The following is a 24,648-nucleotide window of genomic DNA, read 5'->3' on the forward strand; positions in this document are numbered from 1 at the left end:
AAATTTAATTATAATCATTTATGAAGCAATGGAAACCAACACACATTTTACATATGTACTTTATGAATTTTGTATATGTTTGCATGAGTGTTTGTGACAGCTTTGTGGCCATAGCCAAGCGGCCGACAATGTTCTCCGACTCCAACAACAACAATACATACATTATTGTGCTGTACCTACGTTAGTTTTGTGTTTTTTTGTATAAAATGTCTGCAATGTAATTTAATGTAAAATATTTTCAAGTAACGGCAAAGAAAAAAAAAACGAAAAAAGTGTCTATGTAAATAATACATTTATACATAACAAAAATAATAGAATATATACACAGATGAATTGTATAAGAAAACAAAATAAAAAACTTGTTTAAAACCGTAAATTTATTGTTTATTTATTTTGACTTCTCTCTTTTTCGTTCTTGTAAAAAATGAAGGATACAACTTAACCGACTTTTTTGGTTATTAATCCATACTTATAGGTGTTAATAAGATGTCTTGTCATTTACGAGATATATACAAAAAAATGCGAATTTCGTGGAAAAATCAGGTTTAGAGCCCCTTACTACCTCGCCGATGTGAGTTTTGACTTTGTCGCAATGGGCACTTTTGTAGAGTTCAATTCTGAGGAATATGTGTCTAAAGTCAAAGCGATGCCATAAAATGCCTCTGATCTGTAGGAATTTAAATATAAAAAAATCACGTTTGTCGTGTGTTTTCAATGGAAAGTTTTTACATTTAGAGTATTTCCAAGGAAATTTCATGATGGGAGTGAAAAAAATGAATAGTTAAAAAAACATCCTAATATACATACTATGTATATCACTTACTTGCAACAATTATAATCCAATTTCTTTTTCAATGAACTTTAAACTCCTTTTCCGCCAACTTTATTGCAATTCTCAGTAGTGAAAGATTGAAAGTAACTGCTTAGAGACAACTTTTGTAAATTTCTTTACATGAAAGGAGAACCAAGTTTTTAAAATACCAATTTCAAGCACTCATCTTATATAAATAATTCTATAAGTTAAAATTTCGATGTTTGAAAAAAATGTAATACAGTCCTCTGTCCACTCATAACACATATACAGACCTCTAATTTCTAGAACGCAGATTTGCATATTCATTTATTACATTGAAATTTTTTTCGTTTTCTTTTCCGGCGAAAAAAGTACATATTCTTCTTCTCATGATTTTCTTTTTTCTTCGTACGTATCTCTGCGCAGTTTTGTACTGCAATTTTGTCGCACATACGTTACAACATTACTTTGTATTTTCTGTTACAAACTGTACATAACGCAAAGTTTGTTTTGATGAAAATATAGTTTTTACTGTAAAGAAACGTTTTCGTATTTCTAACAACATGGCATAAGTACTCGTAGTAACCGTTTGATGTTTAAAATTACAGAGCCATTATAGTGTCACTTAAACTATCAACACTTTTCTCACATACTACTGCGATATTCAAACGAAATTTGAGAAGCGATTCGACTGGTAGCTGGCGAATGACACTCGTGATTTTTTTCTCTAAGACTTGAATCGAAGCGAAGACTTTTGACTCACAGGAAAAAGTCGCCAAGCAAGATTTGGACATCGTAGCGAGGGCAGCTCTCATATGTGGTCACATCGTCCTTCTTTTCTATCGAGGCATGAGCGCAAATGAGTAAATCAGCGATATGTTGAAAAACTTCGCTTTGATGTGGTTTGTGGCTAGAGGTTCATCCACCGGAGTGAATGCCAGGCCTCGGCGACGGAGTCTCTCTTCCACCACGAACCCCACACCGAAGGACCTATTAGTCTTAGTCCTTGTTCCATCCATCCCACTTCTTGGACGGCGGTGATGTCAGCCTTTACTCTTATAAGGATATCATTTAGCTGGGAAGCGTCACCTTCCTGTTAAGGGTTCGAAGAATCCAGGTGCATACCCTTAAATTGTAATCCTTAATGCGTTTGCAGTGGTCGTCATCAAAAGGGGGGTCTTTCATTCGAAGGTTTTTTTCTTCTTTTCATTGGGCGTGTTTTTACGTGGCGGGCCGCAAGCCCGGCGCACAAACCTGGGAAGGAATGTTTCGCCTTTTTACTTTAGCTTTGGATGTTTTTTGGCTACCCAGAGCATACTTGGTCAAAGACCGGAAGTCGTGAGCTGCTTAAGCCATATGTAAAAGATTCGTTTCTGGCCACTCATAAGTGAATGGCAATTAGAGAACTTTCCTCACTTGCGTGAACTTCAACATATTATATTACTCTATACTCTACTTGGTTCACCCGTTAATACAAATTTATTACGTATACCTTAGAGTGATTCAAAAAAGAATTTTTTTTTTCGTTTGGTACTCGGAAAAATAGGTTCCTAGACACCTGTAAGAAAGCCTCTCCAAACATGAGTTTTTACTTGTAACGGGAAGGTCCTCCTACATACAGTTTTCTATTTTTTCTTATTATCAGATAGAAAAAATTTATATCTCACTTCCAACTACTTAAAAATATATATTGTTCTTTAGATTTTGTAGGAAATTGAATGCTCTACAAAAAAGGTCTATTATGATTTTTTCGTAAACGCAAACGTTTAAAAGATATTAACAGTTAAAGTTTGATTATTTTTTGAAAAAAATTTTATTTCTTATGAATTTTATAACTCAATGAAAAAAAATTATTATGAATGATGAATTTCATAGTTTTGTAGAAAATTTACTGCTCTATAAAAATGGTCTCTTATGATTTTTCGATTAAGTTAAGCGTTTACGAGATATTCATCGTCAAACATCAATGCATATTAGGGTGGATAAAAAAAAAAATTTTTTTTCGTTTGGTACTCTGAAAAATAGATTCCTAGACACCTCTAAGTAAGCCTCTCCAAAAGTCTATTCATAATATTTTTTTTTTCATTGAATCACTCTGGTATACCTACATTCATACATTTACAAATTTGAATACATTCCTGTCGACGCGGAATTGCAATTGTAATTTTATGTCTGCACATTACCACTGCAGTCGGCTGTATGATTCTATTCTATAAGTTAATAACTTCATATCCTACAATAGCATCTAAACTATGCTTTTCTACTCATACTCTCTTTCACTCAGCGCATCTTCCGCTTCCAAAGAACTATTTTTCCGCTTCCGCACGTACATAGTGAATGACATGAGAGTGAACTTATGTATATGTTCATAGCATAGATTTATCTGCTCTCTCTATATCTCATATATGTACATATATTGCTCTCAATGCTCTGATATAAGCTGATACTTGTGAATAATCTCGAGTGCATTTCACTATGTGAACTTAATGCATTATATTTGGTTTCCAGTGACATGTAAACTGTTTATTTCACAGCTTTTTCAACCGATATCAATTGAATGAATTCCGTTTCCTCACAACTCTTCCGCTCATTAGGTTATTAGTATTTTGTGTTAAATGCTGGTGTTGATTAACTTGTTTTTATCGAAAAGTATAAATGAAAAACTAATAATTTTACAAAAGTATGTATTTTGGGTAAAACTTCAAAACAACTAACTTTTGCTCTCTAAATTGTAAAATTTTTTAAGAGCATATATAGTTTCACAAGCGACTTTTGGGATTTAAAAAAAAAACTACTATATCTCTTGATTGAAAATTCGAGAAAAATATTTGAAAAAAAAAATTATATAAATAACAATTTAAACAATTTACAAAACTAATAAACAAGTTAAATTTTATCGAAAATCTTGGTTGTTTTTAGATTGACAAAATTTTTTTTTCAGCTCAAGAAACTGGTAGGCTATTGTATAGAGAACTATACATAATAGAGATTATGCAAAGAAATTTTGATAATGTTCGGTAATGTATGTGTAAGGTCAGAACCGATTTTATACATTTTTAAGACATTTTCAGCGTTCTCTAAGCTTAAAGCTGGCACTAAGAGCTTTTTTGAAAGAGAAGAGTCTTTCTGGCAAAAATGCGCTTTGAAGTTAGTTATTTTCTTATAAGGCGCAAGTACGATTAAAAACTAAAATATTCGGCAACGTTAAGCATAAACATACCACTTTCCTCTCTGAATTTTCTACAACAATAATTCTACAAAGATGAGATTAAGTTAGTTATTTTCAATACATTTTTTACCAATTGAATTTGTAAGGCGAAACGCTTTACAAATTTACTAATGACATTTATTTTTAACCGTTAATTAGCAAATTATTGCGAAAATGTTGTAAGAAAATGCAAGCCACTGCAGCATTAGAGTCAATCGATTTCAATGAACAAATTAATTTGAGCTTCACACCTAATTGCCAGCCAACACGCACACATACACACCGCCATACGACGGATATGCAAATGAAGAAAGCAAAGAAGAGGCAAAAGCAAAGACAAACTTAAACTGCGTGCGGTTGTTCTATTGCCTTTGCGCCGGCCGGGAGCTTCTTCACTTCTTGGCGTTAGAACATTGGCCGGCGGCAGGCCAGCACTCAGTACGAGTTGCCTCACCGTCGAGTTCGAAAGTGGTTTTTGCGCGACTTTGTTTGGCTAACAAGCGTCTGATTAGAAAAATAGCATTTCTTCGGTTCTTCACAAGTGCGCGTGGGCGCGTAATATTTCCGAGTTGAAGTTTCTGCTGTGTCGTGAAGCCAATTATTATTCGCACAATGTCCGCCTATGAACTAAGCAAGCGCGTACAAGTTTGCTTTGCTGTTTTTGTTGTTGTAAGTGTTTAGAAAATGAAAACAATACATGTGTAATTGTGTGTATGAGCGCATGTGCAAATGTTTAATTGTTGAAATACTAATCAATTATGTGAAAGTCAATGACCAAAGCGAAAGAAATGTGTTTTTGTACTTCACGATGAGCTGTGTGTGTAATCACATAAGTACTTATAAAAGTAGTCAAAGTTGTGGTTTTTGATAAATTTGCGTAAATGAGAATAAAAACTGCAACAAAATAATTAATAATAATTAGTTTTTTTTTCGTTAAAAGTATAAAAGTTATATACTATTATGAGCAAAAAATAGTAATACTTTGTTCATAATTTTAAAATTCTTTTAAACGTTAAAGCGACGCTGTTTTTCGTAAAAATTGAGTGATTTTGGAACCAATCCTGCTTTCTCTTTTCTTAGGCTCAATTGTTTTCACTGATCCTTTCTGTATTCCAACGATGTCAGTAAGAGCTCTGACTGTTAATCGTCGATTCTCAAGCACCAATTTCTTTATTTTATTATCAACACGACGATTCTCTGTTGATGTTCGAGGTCAACGCGTTTTCGATCCATTATAAAAAATTAAAATTGTCACAAATGTTTTTATGGGTGTTATGTGTCTACTAAATGAAAGAACTTGGTGAAAACAAACTTTTAGAGAGATCAACATTTCAACATCAGCCTACAACAACGCTTACTGCTTACTGCTTACAAAACATAATTTTGAGTTCCAACACCTAATTTCATTTCAAAAGTAGTATAAATAAAGATAACAAACTCAAACTGATAACTTTATTTGGCAACTCGTTACCGAAAAAAACAAATTTTTAAGCTTACAAGTATGTCGGCGTAGAACAAGAAAAAAATATGTAACTCTGACGTCTGACAAAATAGGAAAGAGGAATCAAATTAATTTTTTTGAATGGGATAAAACTTTACTCAAATGTTTCCTTTAGAGTACGCTACCTTATGGCCAAAAACTCTCTAAATCCAACAATATCTGTTCAAGCCTTTAGGCACCGAATATTTGGACCTCAGCGTCTATAGTTGACTTTATACCGCATATATCGGCCAAAATGTGAGTTATCTTTATGAGAATGAGAAACCGTATTTTACTGATAATGGTGTGTATAAAATAGATAAAATTGGGCGACAACTTGCCCTAGCCCCCAGATAACTATTACCAGTATTTTCGAATATCAGGCTGACTTTGCTCTACTATGATTGGCGATTGTATGTGAAGTACTATAATGAAACCCAAGAAACATTTTTTTTTGGGTTTGTGGCATGAAAATAGTTAATAGATAGAATCGGATCGATACTACGCCAACTCTTTCTAACAAACCTTATGCCAAATATGGCGCTCAGTGTTTTACATTGTTGTATATTGCTTGGATTCCGAACTTCTGGTTAACGTTTTGCATCTTAAGCTATTAACCTGGCTTTGGTTTTGGCAAGTTGCCGGCGTACGAAAAGTTTGTTTGAATTCTAAAATAGCCCTTCCTCACTTATTTGTTCAATTGTCATATGCAAGAAAAGATAGTACAATTGATGCTAGGTCTAAACTTTAAGTTGAATGCATAAAAACCTCCCTTCCAAGCTCCCGGAGCTGCTGGCGTCTCACCATCGTGTGTGGCCTACTTTTGTCCTGAAGGGACTCAATTTATCAATTTGGCCCAAGCGGCCGGGTTGTGGGCGAATGCTTCCTTCAGGTGGTCTGAAATAAGAGTGACTGCAGGAAGCCATATGATTTCCCGCCGATTTCACCAAACACATTGTAAAACCTTCTTGACCGTCAATTCTGATTTAGCCATCGGTTGAGTCGGCTCACCATGACAACATCCGTTTTCACTGGGCGTTGTCATTAGCACCAAGTTTATTGCGATTCAGAAGATTGGTCCATGAGGTTTTTGGCATTAACGCGTGCGGAATTCATGCCTCTTTTATATTTGGTATATTCAGCTTTACTTAAATGTTACCTAACAGTTTTTGTTGATAGTTTTACTCCTAGGCAATCGAAGATTTACAAAAAACACCGTATTGTATAATCCAAAAGTACTAATATGACACGAGATACAGAATACTAAGGTCATCTAACGAAAAAATAATGAATTTCCTTATACTAGGCCTAAAAAAGAGTAAAGAGACAGGATAAAATTATCATGATAATGGGAACAAAAACACCAATTCCCCCAATACTTTTCTTTTACATAATATAACATATAGTACATATGTATATAGTAATAAATCTGCATACATTTCATACATTTATCATTTTTACTTCTCAAAGCTTTTGCTGCTAAGCCTAAATGCACACTACACTGAAGCAGCGCCAACAACAGACCGAAGCTTTGCTTACGCCAAGGCACAGGCTATAAAGAAATCTGGTGGCAACCCGGATACAAGCTCGTATTTTCGACGCGATCCCTATGGTGCGTAACACTTACATTAATACAAAGCTTTACTGCACAACAGTGTTGCTTAACATTACAAATTTCCCCCTTTACTTTAAGGCGCCAACACTTATGCATTTGGCTTTGAGGTTAACGACAATCGCACCGGCAACATACAGTTCCGCGACGAGCGACGCTATGTGAACGGCAGCGTGGAGGGCTCCTTTGGACATGTGCGTCCCGATGGCCGCGTCATTGTCACACACTTTCTCTCGGACAAAGAACGCGGCTTTCTGCACGAGACACGCACCTTTGAGTCAGGCGACAGTCAGCAGTGGAAAGCGCATTGGCCCACCAAGCGGCCGAGTATACTCATGCAAAGGCCACAGGATGTGCCCACCGGTGCTGTGGTGTATGATAAAGAGCTACATTTGAATGTGACTAACAGTAAAGTGCCGGAGTCGCTGGCAAACGCGCTCAATGAACAACACGCCATCGATGTGAACGCCGGTGCGCATGCGGAAGATGCCATGGGAGATTTGGCCATACAAGATATTATCGATGGCAAGGTGCCGTTGCAGATGAAGCCGGCAAAAGCAGAGACACACACTGGCTTTGAGTCTGTGCATGATTTTCTACCAACCCATTTTCCAATTGTCCCTTTTATATTGCCACCAATGTTGGGTGGTCTCGGCGTAAGTGGTGAAAAAGTGTTGCCTAAAAACGCAAGCAGTCCTTCAGGTCATGAAGCTAAGCAGAAACAGCCGCATACTAAATATAACGAGGCCAAAGTAAATAATTCGGAAAAAATTGTAAATGTTAAGGAGCTGGAGAAAAGTGTGGCGAACAAGACTAAGGTTACATCCTCAACCAAAGCGCCTCATTTGACGTCCAAAGCCCCTCTTTTGGCGACCAAAGCTGACAATGCACATATTGCCAAGGAGCAACCTACACCATTGACCAAAGTTCCGGAGAATGCAACATTCGTGAATGGCACCTGGTACCAGTAACTAATTGACCAGTCCAGAAATGAGTTTCTCAGTAATTTACCCGATAATCCGTAAAGTGGAGAATAGAGGGATTAGATATGTATGAAAATAAAGTTTTATATACTTCCAATTACATATATACACTATATATAAACATACATATCACTAAGATTTTAAGTTAGTAAAACCGAAATCTTTAATAAATAAATAAATACGATTGCCAAAGGAGTCAGAAACGAATTATACTTGTAAATGGTATGTAATATTGAGGACTTCTGAGTTAAGTCAAATAAGTTTCATAGATGGCTGAAATCGGGTAAGGCCCAAGCTACACTGACTACAGTACTTTGCAATATCCGCTAGGTGTCGCTGTTGTTAAAATATGTATAAATGTAAATATATCTCGCGTTTAAAACATTCTTTCGCAGGATATCTACTAACAAAGTACCATAGTTTTCATTAGACAATGGGGTTGATTCTTGCAATATTCGATTCGAGTCACTTCTCGATACTTATAAAAAATTGGAACAAGGTACTGCTCTCTGAAGTACCTAAGTATTTCGACTACAGTTTGTATTATTTCAATTTCTCTCTAAATAAGCTCATTACGGTTAGCTTTTTCTCTAAGTTATACCAGTGAGGAATATGAGGGTAGAGAACACCTCGCAGAGGAGAGTTGGGTAGGCTCAATCAAGAGTATAAGTAGAACGAAATCGAGCTTGCTTGGATAAAGAAATCGTCAAAGTGCTGTTGATAAAGCTTAAATAAAGGCTTGAGGTAGTGGAATTGCTGGGAACTGTAAAGTTGATGGAATAGCACGTACTTCAGTCTCATTATTAATGCACAGGGTAGGGATAAGATCACTCTTGTACCATAATTGAGCATCTGTGTCTGACGTGAGCTTAGACAACTTATTACAAATGAGAAATCTCGTGCTGTATCGTGGTATTTTTGATACGTTATAAACCTTAAGAGTTCTATCGACTATTTTCGGTCGGTACAAGTCAATCAATATCAAACAACAATCAAATAGAAAATCTATGAAGGGTAAGATAAATTATACTAGATGTCCCGCCATACACAGACCACCGCGTCTGTACTTCGGAGCGTGCGCGCACCGACTGGATTCGGTAGAGGGCGTTCCTAGCTAACGAAAGAGCGGCTGCGCAGTTGTTCCCGAGCACCTGGAGAGTCAAATTAAACATTTTCGCGCGACATGTTTCTGTGAGTGTTGCAAGCCGAAAATACAGCGATCGTTTGAGCAGTGGTACGCGATTAAATTCAGTGTGAAACTCGGTAAATTAGCGACAGAAACATTTCATATGATCGAGCAGGCTTACCAAGATGTTGCTTTGGCAAGAAGTGGTATGTTTCGGTGGCACCTGGCGTTTTTGGAGGGTCGCGAAAAAGTCGCTGATGAAGACCGGAATAATGAGCAAATCCATAGTGAAAATGATGCTCATTGTCTTTTTTGAAATCAAAGACATCGTCCACTATGAATTTGTTCCTCCTGGACAAACCGTCAACGCCAAGTTTTACGTGGAAGTCCTCAAGGGACGCAAACGAAGGGTCATTCGGGTCCGACAAGACATCGCAGCCGATTGGAAGATCGTCCCGGCTCACATCGCCTTTCTTGTGAACAGCTACCTAACCAAGGCCGGCACCCCGTACTTTTTTTTTGTTTCCTTGCCTGAAAAGGCCGATGAAAGGCAAGCATTTTGAGACGACAGAGGAGATCCAAGCAGCATGCACCTCGGCTCTTAAGGCTATTCCCGAGAATGCTTTCCGCAACAACTTTAGTGCTTGGAAATCGAGCTGGCAGTGACGCAGAAGGAGCCTAGTTTGAAAGTTTTTAAAATATTGTAACGATTAGTAATGCCAGATGGAGGTTCATTTAAATTAGAGATGAAGTATTCATCATATAGCCAGTAAGTTATGACCTGTTGCTAGGCCAGCAACCGCTCTGCCTGCAGGTCCTTAAGGCATTCGATCTCACACTGATGCCTCCGTCAACCTTTACGCAAATTTCATTATGTGTGGTTTTTAGCGACTTACGTACTTCATGTTTCGGTTCGATAGCCAGACTGATAGCACTTTTGGCAATTCCAACAGCTATTTCGTTTTCCGGAATTCCTTTATGACCGGGAACCCAGCATATACATATGTAACCGCTTACCGCAGTACATACTGCCTCCCTGCTTCTAAGGACCAGGACGGATATTATTCGTGGAATTTCTTGGATAATATTGAGAATAACAACACAGATGGGATTAAAATGTCGACCGGTCTTCTTCTACAAGAGAATTAACTGATAATTATACATATATGCATTTAACCGTCCAAAGGATTCCTATGTCTACCCTAATTTTCGGTCAGAATTAGAAATGATTCGTTCTATGTTTTACGGTATCTAGACTTAAAAAAACGCATCATCAAGTCTGCAAATCTGTCTCAAGTGGCAAATCGCATGCGACCCATCTTACCACCATATATCACTATCTTTTGCCTCACTATTCGCTTAATTGCATAATCTAAACTAACTTACTATATAATTACTCCATTAAGTACATACTAAACCAAGTAATTATCAAGCAAATTGCGCATGTAATTGTATTTGGTAATGTTGAATAATACACCCGAATAATCGAATTATAAGCGTTAAAGCATAAAAACAATGTATGACTTGAGTGACTTTGTAAATTGAAGACGAAACAAGAGAAGTAGGTAGCGTTACAAAAGCGCACGGCTTGCACGATTTATTTCCTTCCGCCAATGGAAATGGAAATGGACATGCGAAGATGGTGCATGAATCGAATTAAAGAAAACAAAACCATTGCAACCATTAATAGAAATTAATGTGTGTTCGATTTCCTTGCCCGCACACATTGTACACCGGAAAAGCAAAAGAAAAGCGCGAGTGAGGTGAAAAATAATAGGAAAGTCAGCAAATAGCACACAAAACTAATTTGCATCGCATTATCATTTCACGCAGCAATAACTGTACCATGAATGTATCGGGTGATTTTTTAAGAGCTTGATAACTTTTTTAAAAAAAAAAAACGCATAAAATTTGCAAAATCTCATCGGTTCTTTATTTGAAACGTTAGATTGGTTCATGACATTTACTTTTTGAAGATAAATTCATTTAAATGTTGACCGCGGCTGCGTCTTAGGTGGTCCATTCGGAAAGTCCAATTTTGGGCAACTTTTTCGAGCATTTCGGCCGGAATAGCCCGAATTTCTTCGGAAATGTTGTCTTCCAAAGCTGGAATAGTTGCTGGCTTATTTCTGTAGACTTTAGACTTGACGTAGCCCCACAAAAAATAGTCTAAAGGCGTTAAATCGCATGATCTTGGTGGCCAACTTACGGGTCCATTTCTTGAGATGAATTGTTCTCCGAAGTTTTCCCTCAAAATGGCCATAGAATCGCGAGCTGTGTGGCATGTAGCGCCATCTTGTTGAAACCACATGTCAACCAAGTTCAGTTCTTCCATTTTTGGCAACAAAAAGTTTGTTAGCATCGAACGATAGCGATCGCCATTCACCGTAGCACAAACCCAATTGCTGCGAACGGCGACGAATCGACATTTCACGGTCTTCAGCCACACTCTCAGAAACAGACGCAATATTCTCTTCTGTACGCACTGTACGCATTCGTGTGGTTGGTTTAATGTCCAATAAAGTAAACTGAGTGCGAAACTTGGTCACAATCGCATTAATTGTTTGCTCACTTGGTCGATTATGTAGACCATAAATCGGACGTAAAGCGCGAAACACATTTCGAACCGAACACTGATTTTGGTAATAATATTCAATGATTTGCAAGCGTTGCTCGTTACTAAATAGAATAGACTTACTCATGATGAAATGTCAAAGCATACTGAGCATCTTTCTCTTTGACACCATGTCTGAAATCCCACGTGATCTGTCAAATACTAATGCATGAAAATCCTAACCTCAAAAAAATCACCCGATACAAGAAAATCGACTTTATACCTGAATATAAGATTGTCGAATTCTTCCAAATGCACTGCCGTTATGGCTTTATGTCAACTTCAGTAAAATGAAGAAAGTAAATTAACTTAAAAATGTTAAATTAATTATTTAAAGCAACTCAATATCGACTGCTAAATGTGTATATACAAGAAAATCGACTTTATACCTGAATATAAGATTGTCGAATTCTTCCAAATGCACTGCCGTTATGGCTTTATGTCAACTTCAGTAAAATGAAGAAAGTTAATTAACTTAAATATTTGATGTTAATGATTTTCAGCAACTCAATATCGACTGCAAGATGTGTATATACAAGAAAATCGACTTTATACCTGAATATAAGATTGTCGAATTCTTCCAAATGCACTGCCGTTATGGCTTTATGTCAACTTCAGTAAGACGAAGATGGTTAATTAATTTAAATATTTGATGTTAATGATTTGGAGCAACTCAATACCGACCGCTAAATGTGTATGTTCAAGAAAATTAAATTTATACCTGAATATAAGATTGACGAATTCTTCCAAATGCACTGCCGTTATGGCTTTATGTCAACTTCAGTAAGACGAAGATGGTTAATTAACTTAAATATTTGATGTTAATGATTTGAAGCAACTCAATACCGACAGCTAAATGTGTATGTTCAAGAAAATTAAATTTATACCTGAATATAAGATTGACGAATTCTTCCAAATACACTGCCGTTATGGCTTTATGTCAACTTCGGCAAGATGAAGAAGGTTAATTATCTTAAATATTTGATGTTAATGATTTGAAGCAACTCAATATCGACTGCTAAATGTGTATATACAAGAAAATCGACTTTATACCTGAATATAAGATTGTCGAATTCTTCCAAATGCACTGCCGTTATGGCTTTATGTCAACTTCAGTAAGATGAAGAAGGTTAATTAACTTAAATATTTGATGTTAATGATTTGAAGCAACTCAATATCGACTGCTAAATGTGTACATACAAGAAAATCGACTTTATACCTGAATATAAGATTGTCGAATTCTTCCAAATGCACTGCCGTCATGGCCTTATGTCAACTTTAGTAAAATGAAGAAGGTTAATTAACTTAAATATTTGATGTTAATGATTTGAAGCAACTCAATATCGACTGCTAAATGTGTATATACAAGAAAATCGACTTTATACCTGAATATAAGGTGGTCGAATTCTTCCAAATGCACTGCCGTCATGGCTTTATGTCAACTTCAGTAAAATGAAGAAGGCTAATTAACTTAAATATTTGATGTTAATGATTTGAAGCAACTCAATATCGACTGCTAAATGTGTATATACCAGAAAATCGACTTTATACCTGAGTATAAGATTGTCAAATTCTACCAAATGCACTGCCGTCAGGGCTTTATGTCAACTTCAGTAAAATGAAGAAGGTCAATTAACTTAAATATTTGATGTTAATGATTTGAAGCAACTCAATATCGACTGCTAAATGTGTATATACAAGAGAATCGACTTTATACCTGAATATAAGATTGTCGAATTCTTCCAAATGCACTGCCGTCATGGCCTTATGTCAACTTTAGTAAAATGAAGAAGGTTAATTAACTTAAATATTTGATGTTAATGATTTGAAGCAACTCAATATCGACTGCTAAATGTGTATATACAAGAAAATCGACTTTATACCTGAATATAAGATTGTCGAATTCTTCCAAATTCACTGCCGTTATGGCTTTATGTCAACTTCAGTAAGATGAAGAAAGGTTAATTAACTTAAATATGTTAAATTAATGATTTAAGGCAATTCAATATCGACTGCTAAATGTGTATAAACAAGAAAATCGACTTTATACCTGAATATAAGGATGTCGAATTCTTCCAAATGCACTGCCGTTATGGCTTTATGTCAACTTCAGTAAGATGAAGAAGGTTAATTAACTTAAATATGTTAAATTAATGATTTAAAGCAACTCAATATCGACTGCTAAATGTGTATATACAAGAAAATCGACTTTATATCTGAATATAGGATTGTAGAATTCTTCCAAATGCACTGCCGTTATGGCTTTGTGTCAACTTCAGCAAGATGAAGAAGGTTAATTAACTTAAATATTTGAAGTTAATGATTTGAAGCAACTCAATATATCACAGAATGCTACTGCAAAGCAAAACTAATAACTCACCACACCTATACCAATCCAACCAACAAAAGGAATGGACAACAGGGAAGCTGACACATTCGTTTACACCCTGCGCCGCGTCGTCACCCTCCGTCCCTCAATTCGATCTATACAATTCGATCATCAACTACGCTCTATACTCGTACTAAGCCGCGTCTACGCACCATTTAGTTGGATCTTCGCCAGATTTCGTCTGAACCCGGTTCCTGTGAGCGATCAACTCGACTTAGCAACAGTTTTCGCAGTGCGATTTATTAAACTCGGCCGTACCGACAACATTTAAATGTATTTACAATTTAAATATAACACAAATTAAAGTGAATGGTACAACGTAACCCGCGTATTTTCATTTTCTTCGCGGGTGTAAGTGGGATTTGAATACCCAAATAAACTGCGGAATTAAACATGGTCCTTCGAGCCTAAAAGACAGGCACCTTAAATTAACAGTCACAATTGAACCACAAATGTTAATGATTTGAAGCAATAAGCTGAGCTTTGCGGTAGATGTGTATATACGAAAATCAAACTTTTATATATATCTGAATGAATTGTCAATTCTTCCAATGACCATTTATGGCTTCATTATTAACTTCGATGATAAAGGTGAAGCTAATTAACTTAAATATTTGATGTTAATAGTTGGCCTTTCATATATCATTTACAAATGTGTATAAAGAACATATGTATGCACCTGTATCAGTGAGGTGACAAAACTGTAAACAAAAACAAAGTGGTTTTCAAAAATTAAACCACCAAACAAGAAAGCAACAAATGCAAGTAAACTAAAAACAAAATAGCCGCGAAATAGAAAATTAAAATAATATCTTGCGGGCGCGAATCGCAACAAAAACCAAGGAAATACAAAACTGCAAAGAGCGAGCGCGAATTAACAAATAGTTTACGCAAACAAAACAGCAACAAGCAAACGCGCGAAATCTTAAAACAAATCACAAATAAAAAACAAAAACAAAGTGCATTTAAAAGACTAGGCTACCGAGCAGTTTAAGAAAACAAAAACACGGTGCAGTGACAAAAATAATAAATGTTCAAACATAAGACACAAAACAAAAAATCAAGTGTGGTGGCTCAGCAGAAATATATATGCAATAACAAAAACTGCGGTGATAAAATGTAAACTTATGGAAACAAAATATGCAAAACTTTACAAACACAAAAAACATTAAACCGGGCACGAAAAGGGAAAGCACCTAAACAATAACACAAACATAAATGCAATAAACAAACGGGCGCGAATTAAAAAAAAAACACAACAGGTCGAACCATCTGGGTGAAGCGGAGGAACAAAATTGGCGGGAGAAACAGACATACGTACAGGCGCCCTTTACATACAAAAAGGATATCAAGTGAGCGTATTAAGTCCTTTAATATAAAATATACTCACATGAATACATAAATACATCTTCGGCAGTGGCAGTGTATTCTCCCCTTGCTTGTTGGCCTTTAATTTTATTAAAATTAAAAGTTTAAACATTTTGATATTAAAATTTATAACTTCCTTTATTTTTATTGTCAAAATAAAAAACAAAATATATTTTTATTTAAGAGCGTGTGTTCTTATAAATTTTGTATCTTTTTATTCATGGTCCTTCGAGCCTAAAAGACAGGCACTACAAATTAACAGCCACAAGACGAACCACAAAAAAAAAAAAACAATATTCAGTGCAGTGCAGTGAAGTGCAGTGGCGAACAAAAAACATACGTATACACCTACATACATATGTATATACTATATATGTGGAAAACTGCGGGAGAAAATTTTAAGTTTTTATACTTACATATATAAAACAAAACAGTGCAGTGACCCAGCCACAAAAAATAAACATCATACCCATATACTTATATATGTACATAATAAACAAAAAGGAAAATAGCAGAAGGTGCATTTAAAAGACTAAGCTACCAAGCAGTTAAAAAAAAAAAAACAAAACCAAACACGGTGAAATCAAGTGTGGTGACTCCGCAAACAAAAAAAAAAAAATATGCCTACGTGAAGAAACAAAAACTGCGGTTATAAAATATTAACTCACAGAAACAAGATATACAAAATTTTACAAACACAAAAAACATACATCTGGCGGGAAAAATTAAAGCACCAAAACAATAACAGAAAAAAAAAAAAAAACAAACAAACGCGCGCGATCAGTAAAACAAACAACACACAAGCCGGGCGCAAAACCCTTAAATAATCAATACATAATTCCAATAACAAAACTGGCGCGAATTTAAAAAATAAAACCACAAGCAACAACACCTTCAAGAGCTGAAACAAGAGAGAAGGATTGGCGATAAAAAGGGGCATGCACATAGCACATACATACGTTATTCCTAAATCAAAGTGAGCGTATCAATTTCACTTTTTATTTAATATATGTACATAAATATGTACATATGTATGTTTCAAGTTACGGTTTTCCTATTTAAAAACTTAACAAAAAATCAGTACCCAAACTGTTATAATTCATGTTTTTAATTTATACTGCCGCATTATTAAAAACAGTTAAATCAAGTACATAAATTCGGCTTGATATTCCAAAAAGAAATTTTCCCAGCAATACCCCTTTTGTTTAACAACAACAATAAGCAGGATTGCATAAATCCAAATATCAACTCAAATGCGAAGAGAAAAAAAAATACAAACATACATATATATATGCATAAAACGTAAACATACATATATACACATATATTTCACTTACTTAGCTAACAAGTGTAATTGCTATATTTACATATATATTAAATTACATACATAAAAGGACAACGAAAAGTACAACTTTTTTCTATTCCGTTTTCGCGTCCTCTCTCTATTGTGAAAGAATATAAACATACTGCATATAATCTGCTTATGCTATACCCTACATACATTGTGTCAAAAATGATGTGGGAAAATTAACAATACAACAAATTGTTAAAACATATATGTAAATACATAATTTATTAAAATCTAACAAAAAAAACCCAGCTTAAAATAAATAAATAATTCAACATATATATGTATACATATTCGTATATACATATTTACATTTACAAAGTCCACATCCGGCAATACCTCTTGTTCTTTGGCAAACAAAAACAAGCAGGATTACGTACAAAAAGCGAATTGATCTCTCTAACGAGCTCTCAATTGCTTAAGAACATAACTCAGAAACACATACAAACAATTTGTGCATGCTAATGTAAAAAGCGAATTGATCTCTTCAACGAGCTCTCAATTGCACAAAATATAAGTACATACATACGTACATATGTATAAACAAATCCGAGTATTAGGGTGTACCTAAATACAAATCATTCGGACATAAAATATTTTAATTAATAAAAAGAGCGGTTTTTAATAGAAATTAACTATTCAAATATATTTTCGAACTAAAATATAAATAAATATTATTATTTTGCAAAAATGGTTAGCAACAACAATAATCAAAATACGCATGCAGGAGCTACACGCTCAAAACAGGTTGTTAAATTCATTTCACAAAGTGACAGTTTATTAAGGTACTGCACTAGATTCGCCTCTTCGCCGATTCATGAAAACTCTGAATCGTTATTAGAAATCAAAATTCAAAATCTTGAAAACTTTTGGACTCGCCTCCAAGTGGCTCATGACGCCATTCAAGATTCTAACGATTCAGATACGCACAATTTCAAATCATCGGCTTACGATATTTACGAATACTGCTTAGACCAGTACGAAGAGATGAAAGCTATGATCTCTGATCAATTGAAGCTAATAAAAGCAATTGCACCTACTCCACATCCGAGAGTAGAGCTGCCACAAGAAAACAGTCAGAAAGCAAGTTCAGGCATCCAACTCGAGTTGCCCGCATGTGACACAGAAACCTTTTACGGAGGTTATGAAGAATGGCCGTCCTTCCGGGACATGTTCACGGCCGTGTACATAAACCATCCTCAATTATCACATGCGCAAAAATTGTATCACCTCAGATACAAAACTAAAGGTCAAGCAGGAAATAGTCAAACAGTTCGCATTAAATGACGACAATTTCAATTTGGCTTGGGAAGCTCTAAAAGCAAGATATGAAAACGAAAGAATACTGGTCGATAAGCAAGTAACGACACTATTAAACTTGCCAAAATTTAAGAAAGGAACAAGTGTGGAATTCATCAAACTAGAATCCACTGATTCGAATTGCTTGTCGATTCTATCGACACTAAATATTCCCACAGACAGCTGGGATCCAATTCTGGTAAACATTTGCACCGCCGCATTACCAGAAAAGTCGTTACTTCTATGGGAGCAATCGCTCTCGTCACGAAAAAAGTGCCCAACGTGGCAACAAATGAAAGATTTTCTCACCACCCAATATGAAATTGCGGAGAGGTTAGAAGAAAAAATAATCAAAACTAAGAACAAACACGACCAAAATAGAAGCTTAAATAGACCCCAAGCTAGAAGCAAAAACAAATCAAACAAAATTTTTAACAAAACACAATCGTTCACATCCGAACAAAGAAAACACACGTCATGAGAACTATGCACAAGAGGGCATAAACTTAAATCTTGCGAGAGGTTTAAAAACTTAAAGGTTAACGAACGAAATAATTTTGTCAGGTCAAAAAGACTTTGCACAAATTGTCTGTCACATGCGCATACATTTACAAATTGCAAAAGCAAATTTAAATGCTTATATTGTCATAAAAGACACCATACAATGCTTCATTATACCACATATCCCCTATCACACCAAAAAAGGGCGCATACAAGAAAAATCACGGGTTTAATTGCAAAAACAAATCCCGAAATCCAAAACTGTAAAAATTGCCAACAGACACCATGTTGTTCAAAGGCACAAAAAGTTCAAAACGCTGCACAGCGATACACAAAGTGGACTTGTTACAGAACTAGTTACCACCATGCCAACTAAAGTTCAGTATAATACAAACAGATACCTTAATTCACAATTAAAGAAATTTCGAATGTTCCCCCTATAACAAACAAAACTCCAGAAGATCAGTATTGTGAAGACTTCTCTAAAGCCACAACTACTCGATCAAATAATGGCCGGTACGTCGTACGATAACCAATAGAGCCACAATTTTCCAATACACCACATAAAGGTAGAAAAAGCAAGGTTCGTAACCTTTCGACCCCGCAGGATGGCTTTCGCCAATAATGATACAAAAATCCTGCTTAAAAATTTTCAAACTATGTGGCGCGGTACTAAACGTCAAATTAGTGTAAACGTACTTAAACAGAAAATATAACAAAAGTGTCTCAAAAAGTAAAAAAAAAAAAACAAAAAAAAAAAAGAAATCGGCTCTTCATACAATATTGCCCCACAAAGGCTTAAATTTTCAAATAAATAAAATCTCAAAAGCAAGTTATGAGATCACCATACTCCTAATGCGGTACAGTGACGTACCTTCTCTTACAAACAGCTAAAGATCTCTCTTATTGCAGCTCCTCATATGAGTGGGTTATAGGAATCAGCTATAGAAAGCATCAAATTAATTATGAAGAAATCTCTACTGATAAAAGCGAAGCCGTTCTCATTCACGGCCACTCTCTCGCAAGAGTGAAATTTCATAGTCCCAACTCCAGGGCTAAGGAGTCCCCATTCTGGCCACATCTGAGCCAGGCGTGGAGTTACTATCCTTTACAAGCACACTATAACACAGAAAAGGCAACTAATAAATAGCTAGTTTACCAAGCCGGTAAAGAAATTTTAAATAAAAGCACAAATAATAAACCGATCAAAGAAACAACCGAAAATATAATAACTATGAAAATCCGTAAAATATAGTTTCTTATTTGTACGCACGTAAAAGCATAAGTTTGTTTTGAAGCCAAAGCCGTTTTCAACATTTTATAACATGTGTTCTGCGCCCGCAGCTTCTCTACCAGCAATCCCGCCGAAATACGAGGCAACAATATATATGTGAAATACTAGGCAAAATGTTATTCGCCTAGGGGGACCCAGGATGTTTAAGTGAGTTAAGCCTCTGCCCACTCTACCCGGGAAAAACTGGCGCACCCTAGCTAGATACAACACCAATACACCACAACTGGAGACATATCGGATTTCAGCACAGCAAATGTCAAAAGGATATTTACGACACATTCGCTATCAACCTTCGACCATATACAAGCCGCACTTTTACATTCGCTTAAGCACTGCGCCGGGTCGGCACCTACGCTTCTCTACCGCGATTCTATATTGAGACATCGAGGTGCGGAAACTATATCGTCAATAACATCAAATCAATCAAATCATCTTCGGCAGTGTATTCTCGCCGCCCCGCTTGCTGGCCTTTAATTTTATTAAAATTAAAAGTTAAAACATTTTGATATTAAAATTTATAACTTCCTTTATTTTTAATGTCAAAATAAAAAACAAAATATATTTTTATTTAAGAGCGTGTGTTCTTATAAATTTTGTATCTTTTTATTCAATATAAGATTGTGAAATTGCTCCAAATACACTGTCGCTATGGCTATACGACAACTCTATGACAACTCCAATAACATCAAAACGGCGAGTTAGCATAAATATGTAAAGTTCATATTTTTACGCAACTTGATAACGATTGCTTAATGTGTATGTATCAAAAAATCGATTCAACACCGTATCTTAAGATTGTGAAATTGCTCCAAATACACTGTCGTTATGGCTATACGAAAACTCTATGACAACTCCAATAACATCAAAACGGCTAAATAGCATAAATATGTAAAGTTCATATTTTTACGCAACCTGATATCGATTGCATAATGTGTATGTACCAAAAAATCAATTCTACACCTTAATTTAGGATTGTTACATTGTCCCAAATACACTGTCGCTATTGCTATAGGACAACTCTATGACAACTCCAATAACTTCAAAAAGGCTAGTTAGCATAAATATGTAAAGTTCATATTTTTAGGCAACTTGATAACGATTGCTTAATGTGTATGTATCAAAAAATCGATTCAACACCGTATCTTAAGATTGTGAAATTGCTCCAAATGCACTGTCGTTATGGCTATACGACAACTCTATGACAACTCCCATAACTTCAAAAAGGCTAATTAGCATCAATATGTAAAGTTCATATTTTAACGCAACCTGATATCGATTGCATAATGTGTATGTACCAAAAAATCAATTCTACACCTTAATTTAGGATTGTTACATTGTCCCAAATACACTGTCGCTATTGCTATAGGACAACTCTATGACAACTCCAATAACTTCAAAAAGGCTAATTAGCATCAATATGTAAAGTTCATATTTTAACGCAACCTGATATCGATTGCATAATGTGTATGTACCAAAAAATCAATTCTACACCTTAATATAAGATTGTGAAATTGCTCCAAATACACTGTCGTTATGGCTATACGACAACTCTATGACAACTCCAATAACATCAAAACCGCTAGTTAGCACAAATATGTAAAGCTCATATCTTTAAGCAACTTGATATCGATTGCTTAATGTCTATATACTAAAAAATCGACTCTACACCTTAATTTAAGATTGTGAAATTGCTCCAAATACACTGTCGCTATGGCTATACGACAACTCTATGACAACTCCAATTACATCAAAACGGCGAGTTAGCATAAATATGTAAAGTTCATATTTTTACGCAACCTGATATCGATTGCATAATGAGTGTGTACCAAAAAATCAATTTTGCACCTTAATTTAGGATTGTTAAATTGTTCCAAATACACTGTTGCTATTGCTATAGGACAACTCTATGACACCTCCAATAACATCAACACGGCGAGTTAGCATAAATATGAAAAGTTCATATTTTTACGCAACTTGGTATCGATTGCTTATTGTGTATGTATCAAAAAATCGATTCTACACCTTAACTTAAGATTGTGAAATTGCTCCAAAGACACTGTCGTTATGGCTATACGACAACTCTATGACAACTCCAATAACATCAAAACGGCTAAATAGCATAAATATGTAAATTTCATATTTTTACGCAACCTGATATGGATTGCGTAATGTGTATGTACCAGAAAATCAATTCTACACCTTAATTTAAGATTGCAAAAATGTTCCAAATACATTGTCGCTATGGCTATAGGACAACTCTATGACAACTCCAATAACATTAAAACGGCTAGTTAGCATAAATATGTAAAGTTCATATTTTTTTCGCATCTTGATATCGATTGCTTAATGTGTATGTATGTATCGAAAAATCGTTTCTACACCTTAACTTAAGATTGTGAATTTGCTCCAAAGACACAGTCGTTATGGCTATACGACAACTCTATGAAATCTCCAATAACATCAAAACGGCTAAATAGCATAAATATGTAAATTTCATATTTTTACGCAACCTGATATGGATTGCGTAATGTGTATGTACCAGAAAATCAATTCTACACCTTAATTTAAGATTGCAAAAATGTTCCAAATACATTGTCGCTATGGCTATAGGACAACTCTATGACAACTCCAATAACATCAAAACGGCTAGTTAGCATAAATATGTAAAGTTCATATTTTTACGCAACTTGATATCGATTGCTTAGTGTGTATGTATCAAAAAATCGATTCTACACCTTAACTTAAGATTGTGAAATTGCTCCAAAGACACTGTCGTTATGGCTATACGACAACTCTATGAAAACTCCAATAACATCAAAACGGCTAAATAGCATAAATATGTAAAGTTCATATTTTTACGCAACCTGATATCGATTGCATAATGTGTATGTACCAAAAAATCATTTCTACACCTTAATTTAGGATTGCTAAATTGTTCCAAATACACTGTCGATATGGCTATAGGACAACTCTATGACAACTCCAATAACATCAAAACGGCTAGTTAGCATAAATATGTAAAGTTCATATTCTTACGCATTTTGATATCGATTGCTTAATCTGTATGTATCAAAAAATCGATTCCCCACCTTAATATAAGATTGTAAAATTTTTCCAAGTACATTGTCGCTTTTGCTATAGGACAACTCTATGACAACTCCAATAACATCAAAACGGCTAAATAGCATAAATATGTAAAGTTCATATTTTTACGCAACCTGATATCGATTGCATAATGTGTATGTACCAAAAAATCAATTCTACACCTTAATTTAGGATTGCTAAATTGTTCCAAATACACTGTCGCTATTGCTATAGGACAACTCTATGACAACTCCAATAACATCAAAACGGCTAATTAGCATAAATATGTAAAGTTCATATTTTTACGCAACTTGATATCGATTGCTTAATGTGTATGTACCAAAAAATCGATTCTACACCGTAATTTAAGATTGTGAAATTGTTCCAAATACACTGTCGCTATTGCTATAGGACAACTCCAATAACATCAAAACGGCTAATTAACAGAAATATGTAAAGTTCATATTTTTACGCACCTTGATATCGATTGCTTAATGTGTATGTACTAAAAAATCGATTCTACACCTTAAAATAAGTTTGTGAAATTGCTCCAAAGACACTGTCGTTATGGCTATACGACAACTCTATGAAAGCTCCAATAACATCAAAACGGCTAAATAGCAGAAATATATAAGGTTCATATTTTTACGCAACCTGATATCGATTGCATAATGTGTATGTACAAAAAAATCAATTTTACACTTTAATTTAGGATTGTTAAGTTGTTCCAAATACACAGTCGCTATGGCTATACGGCAACTCTATGACAACTCCAATAACATCAAAACGGCTATGTAGCATAAATATGCAAAGTTCATATTCTTACGCAACTTGATATCGATTGCTTAATGTGTATGTACTAAAAAATCGATTCTACACCTTAATAAAAGCTTGTGAAGTTGTTCCACATACACTGTCGCTATTGCTATAGGACAACTCTATGACAACTCCGATAACATCAAAACGGCTAGTTGGCATAAATATGTAAAGTTCATATTTTTACGCAACTTGATATCTATTGCTTAATGTGTATGTATCAAAAATCGATTCTACACCTTAAAATAAGTTTGTGAAATTGCTCCAAAGACACTGTCGTTATGGCTATACGACAACTCTATGAAAGCTCCAATAACATCAAAACGGCTAAATAGCAGAAATATATAAGGTTCATATTTTTACGCAACCTGATATCGATTGCATAATGTGTATGTACAAAAAAATCAATTTTACACTTTAATTTAGGATTGTTAAGTTGTTCCAAATACACTGTCGCTATTGCTATAGGACAACCCTATGACAACTCCAATAACATCAAAACGCGTAATTAGAAAAAATATGTAAAGTTCATATTTTTACGCATCTTGATATCGATTGCTTAATGTGTATGTACCAAAAAATCGATTCTACACCTTAATATAAGAATGTGAAATTGATCCAAATACACTGTCGCTATGGCTATACGACAACTCTATGACAACTCCAATAACATCAAAACGGCTAATTATAGCATAAATATGTAAAGTTCATATTTTTACGCAACCTGATAACA

At 35.1% G+C, this 24,648-nt stretch overlaps 1 protein-coding gene across 1 annotated transcript; it reads left to right on the top strand.

The window, feature by feature from the left end:
• Positions 1–4,613: 4,613 nt before the first annotated feature.
• Positions 4,614–8,126, top strand: LOC120778746. The gene is made up of 3 exons (XM_040110717.1): positions 4,614–4,676; positions 6,952–7,093; positions 7,175–8,126. The coding sequence occupies exons 1-3, from the start codon at positions 4,614–4,616 to the stop codon at positions 8,062–8,064; spliced, it is 1,095 nt and encodes a 364-aa protein (XP_039966651.1). The 3' UTR covers positions 8,065–8,126.
• Positions 8,127–24,648: the final 16,522 nt, after the last annotated feature.

The sequence above is a fragment of the Bactrocera tryoni genome, chromosome 5, assembly GCF_016617805.1.
Source record: "Bactrocera tryoni isolate S06 chromosome 5, CSIRO_BtryS06_freeze2, whole genome shotgun sequence".
Classification (NCBI taxonomy): Eukaryota; Metazoa; Arthropoda; class Insecta; order Diptera; family Tephritidae; genus Bactrocera; species Bactrocera tryoni.

Bases quoted from the DNA above. Each gene is read 5' to 3' on its own strand.
- LOC120778746 (XM_040110717.1), top strand. From the start codon at position 4,614: ATGTCCGCCTATGAACTAAGCAAGCGCGTACAAGTTTGCTTTGCTGTT. The intron at 4,677-6,951 runs GTTTAGAAAATG...TACTTCTCAAAG, and splicing joins CTGTTTTTGTTGTTGTAAGT to CTTTTGCTGCTAAGCCTAAA. The intron at 7,094-7,174 runs GTGCGTAACACT...CTTTACTTTAAG, and splicing joins TTTTCGACGCGATCCCTATG to GCGCCAACACTTATGCATTT.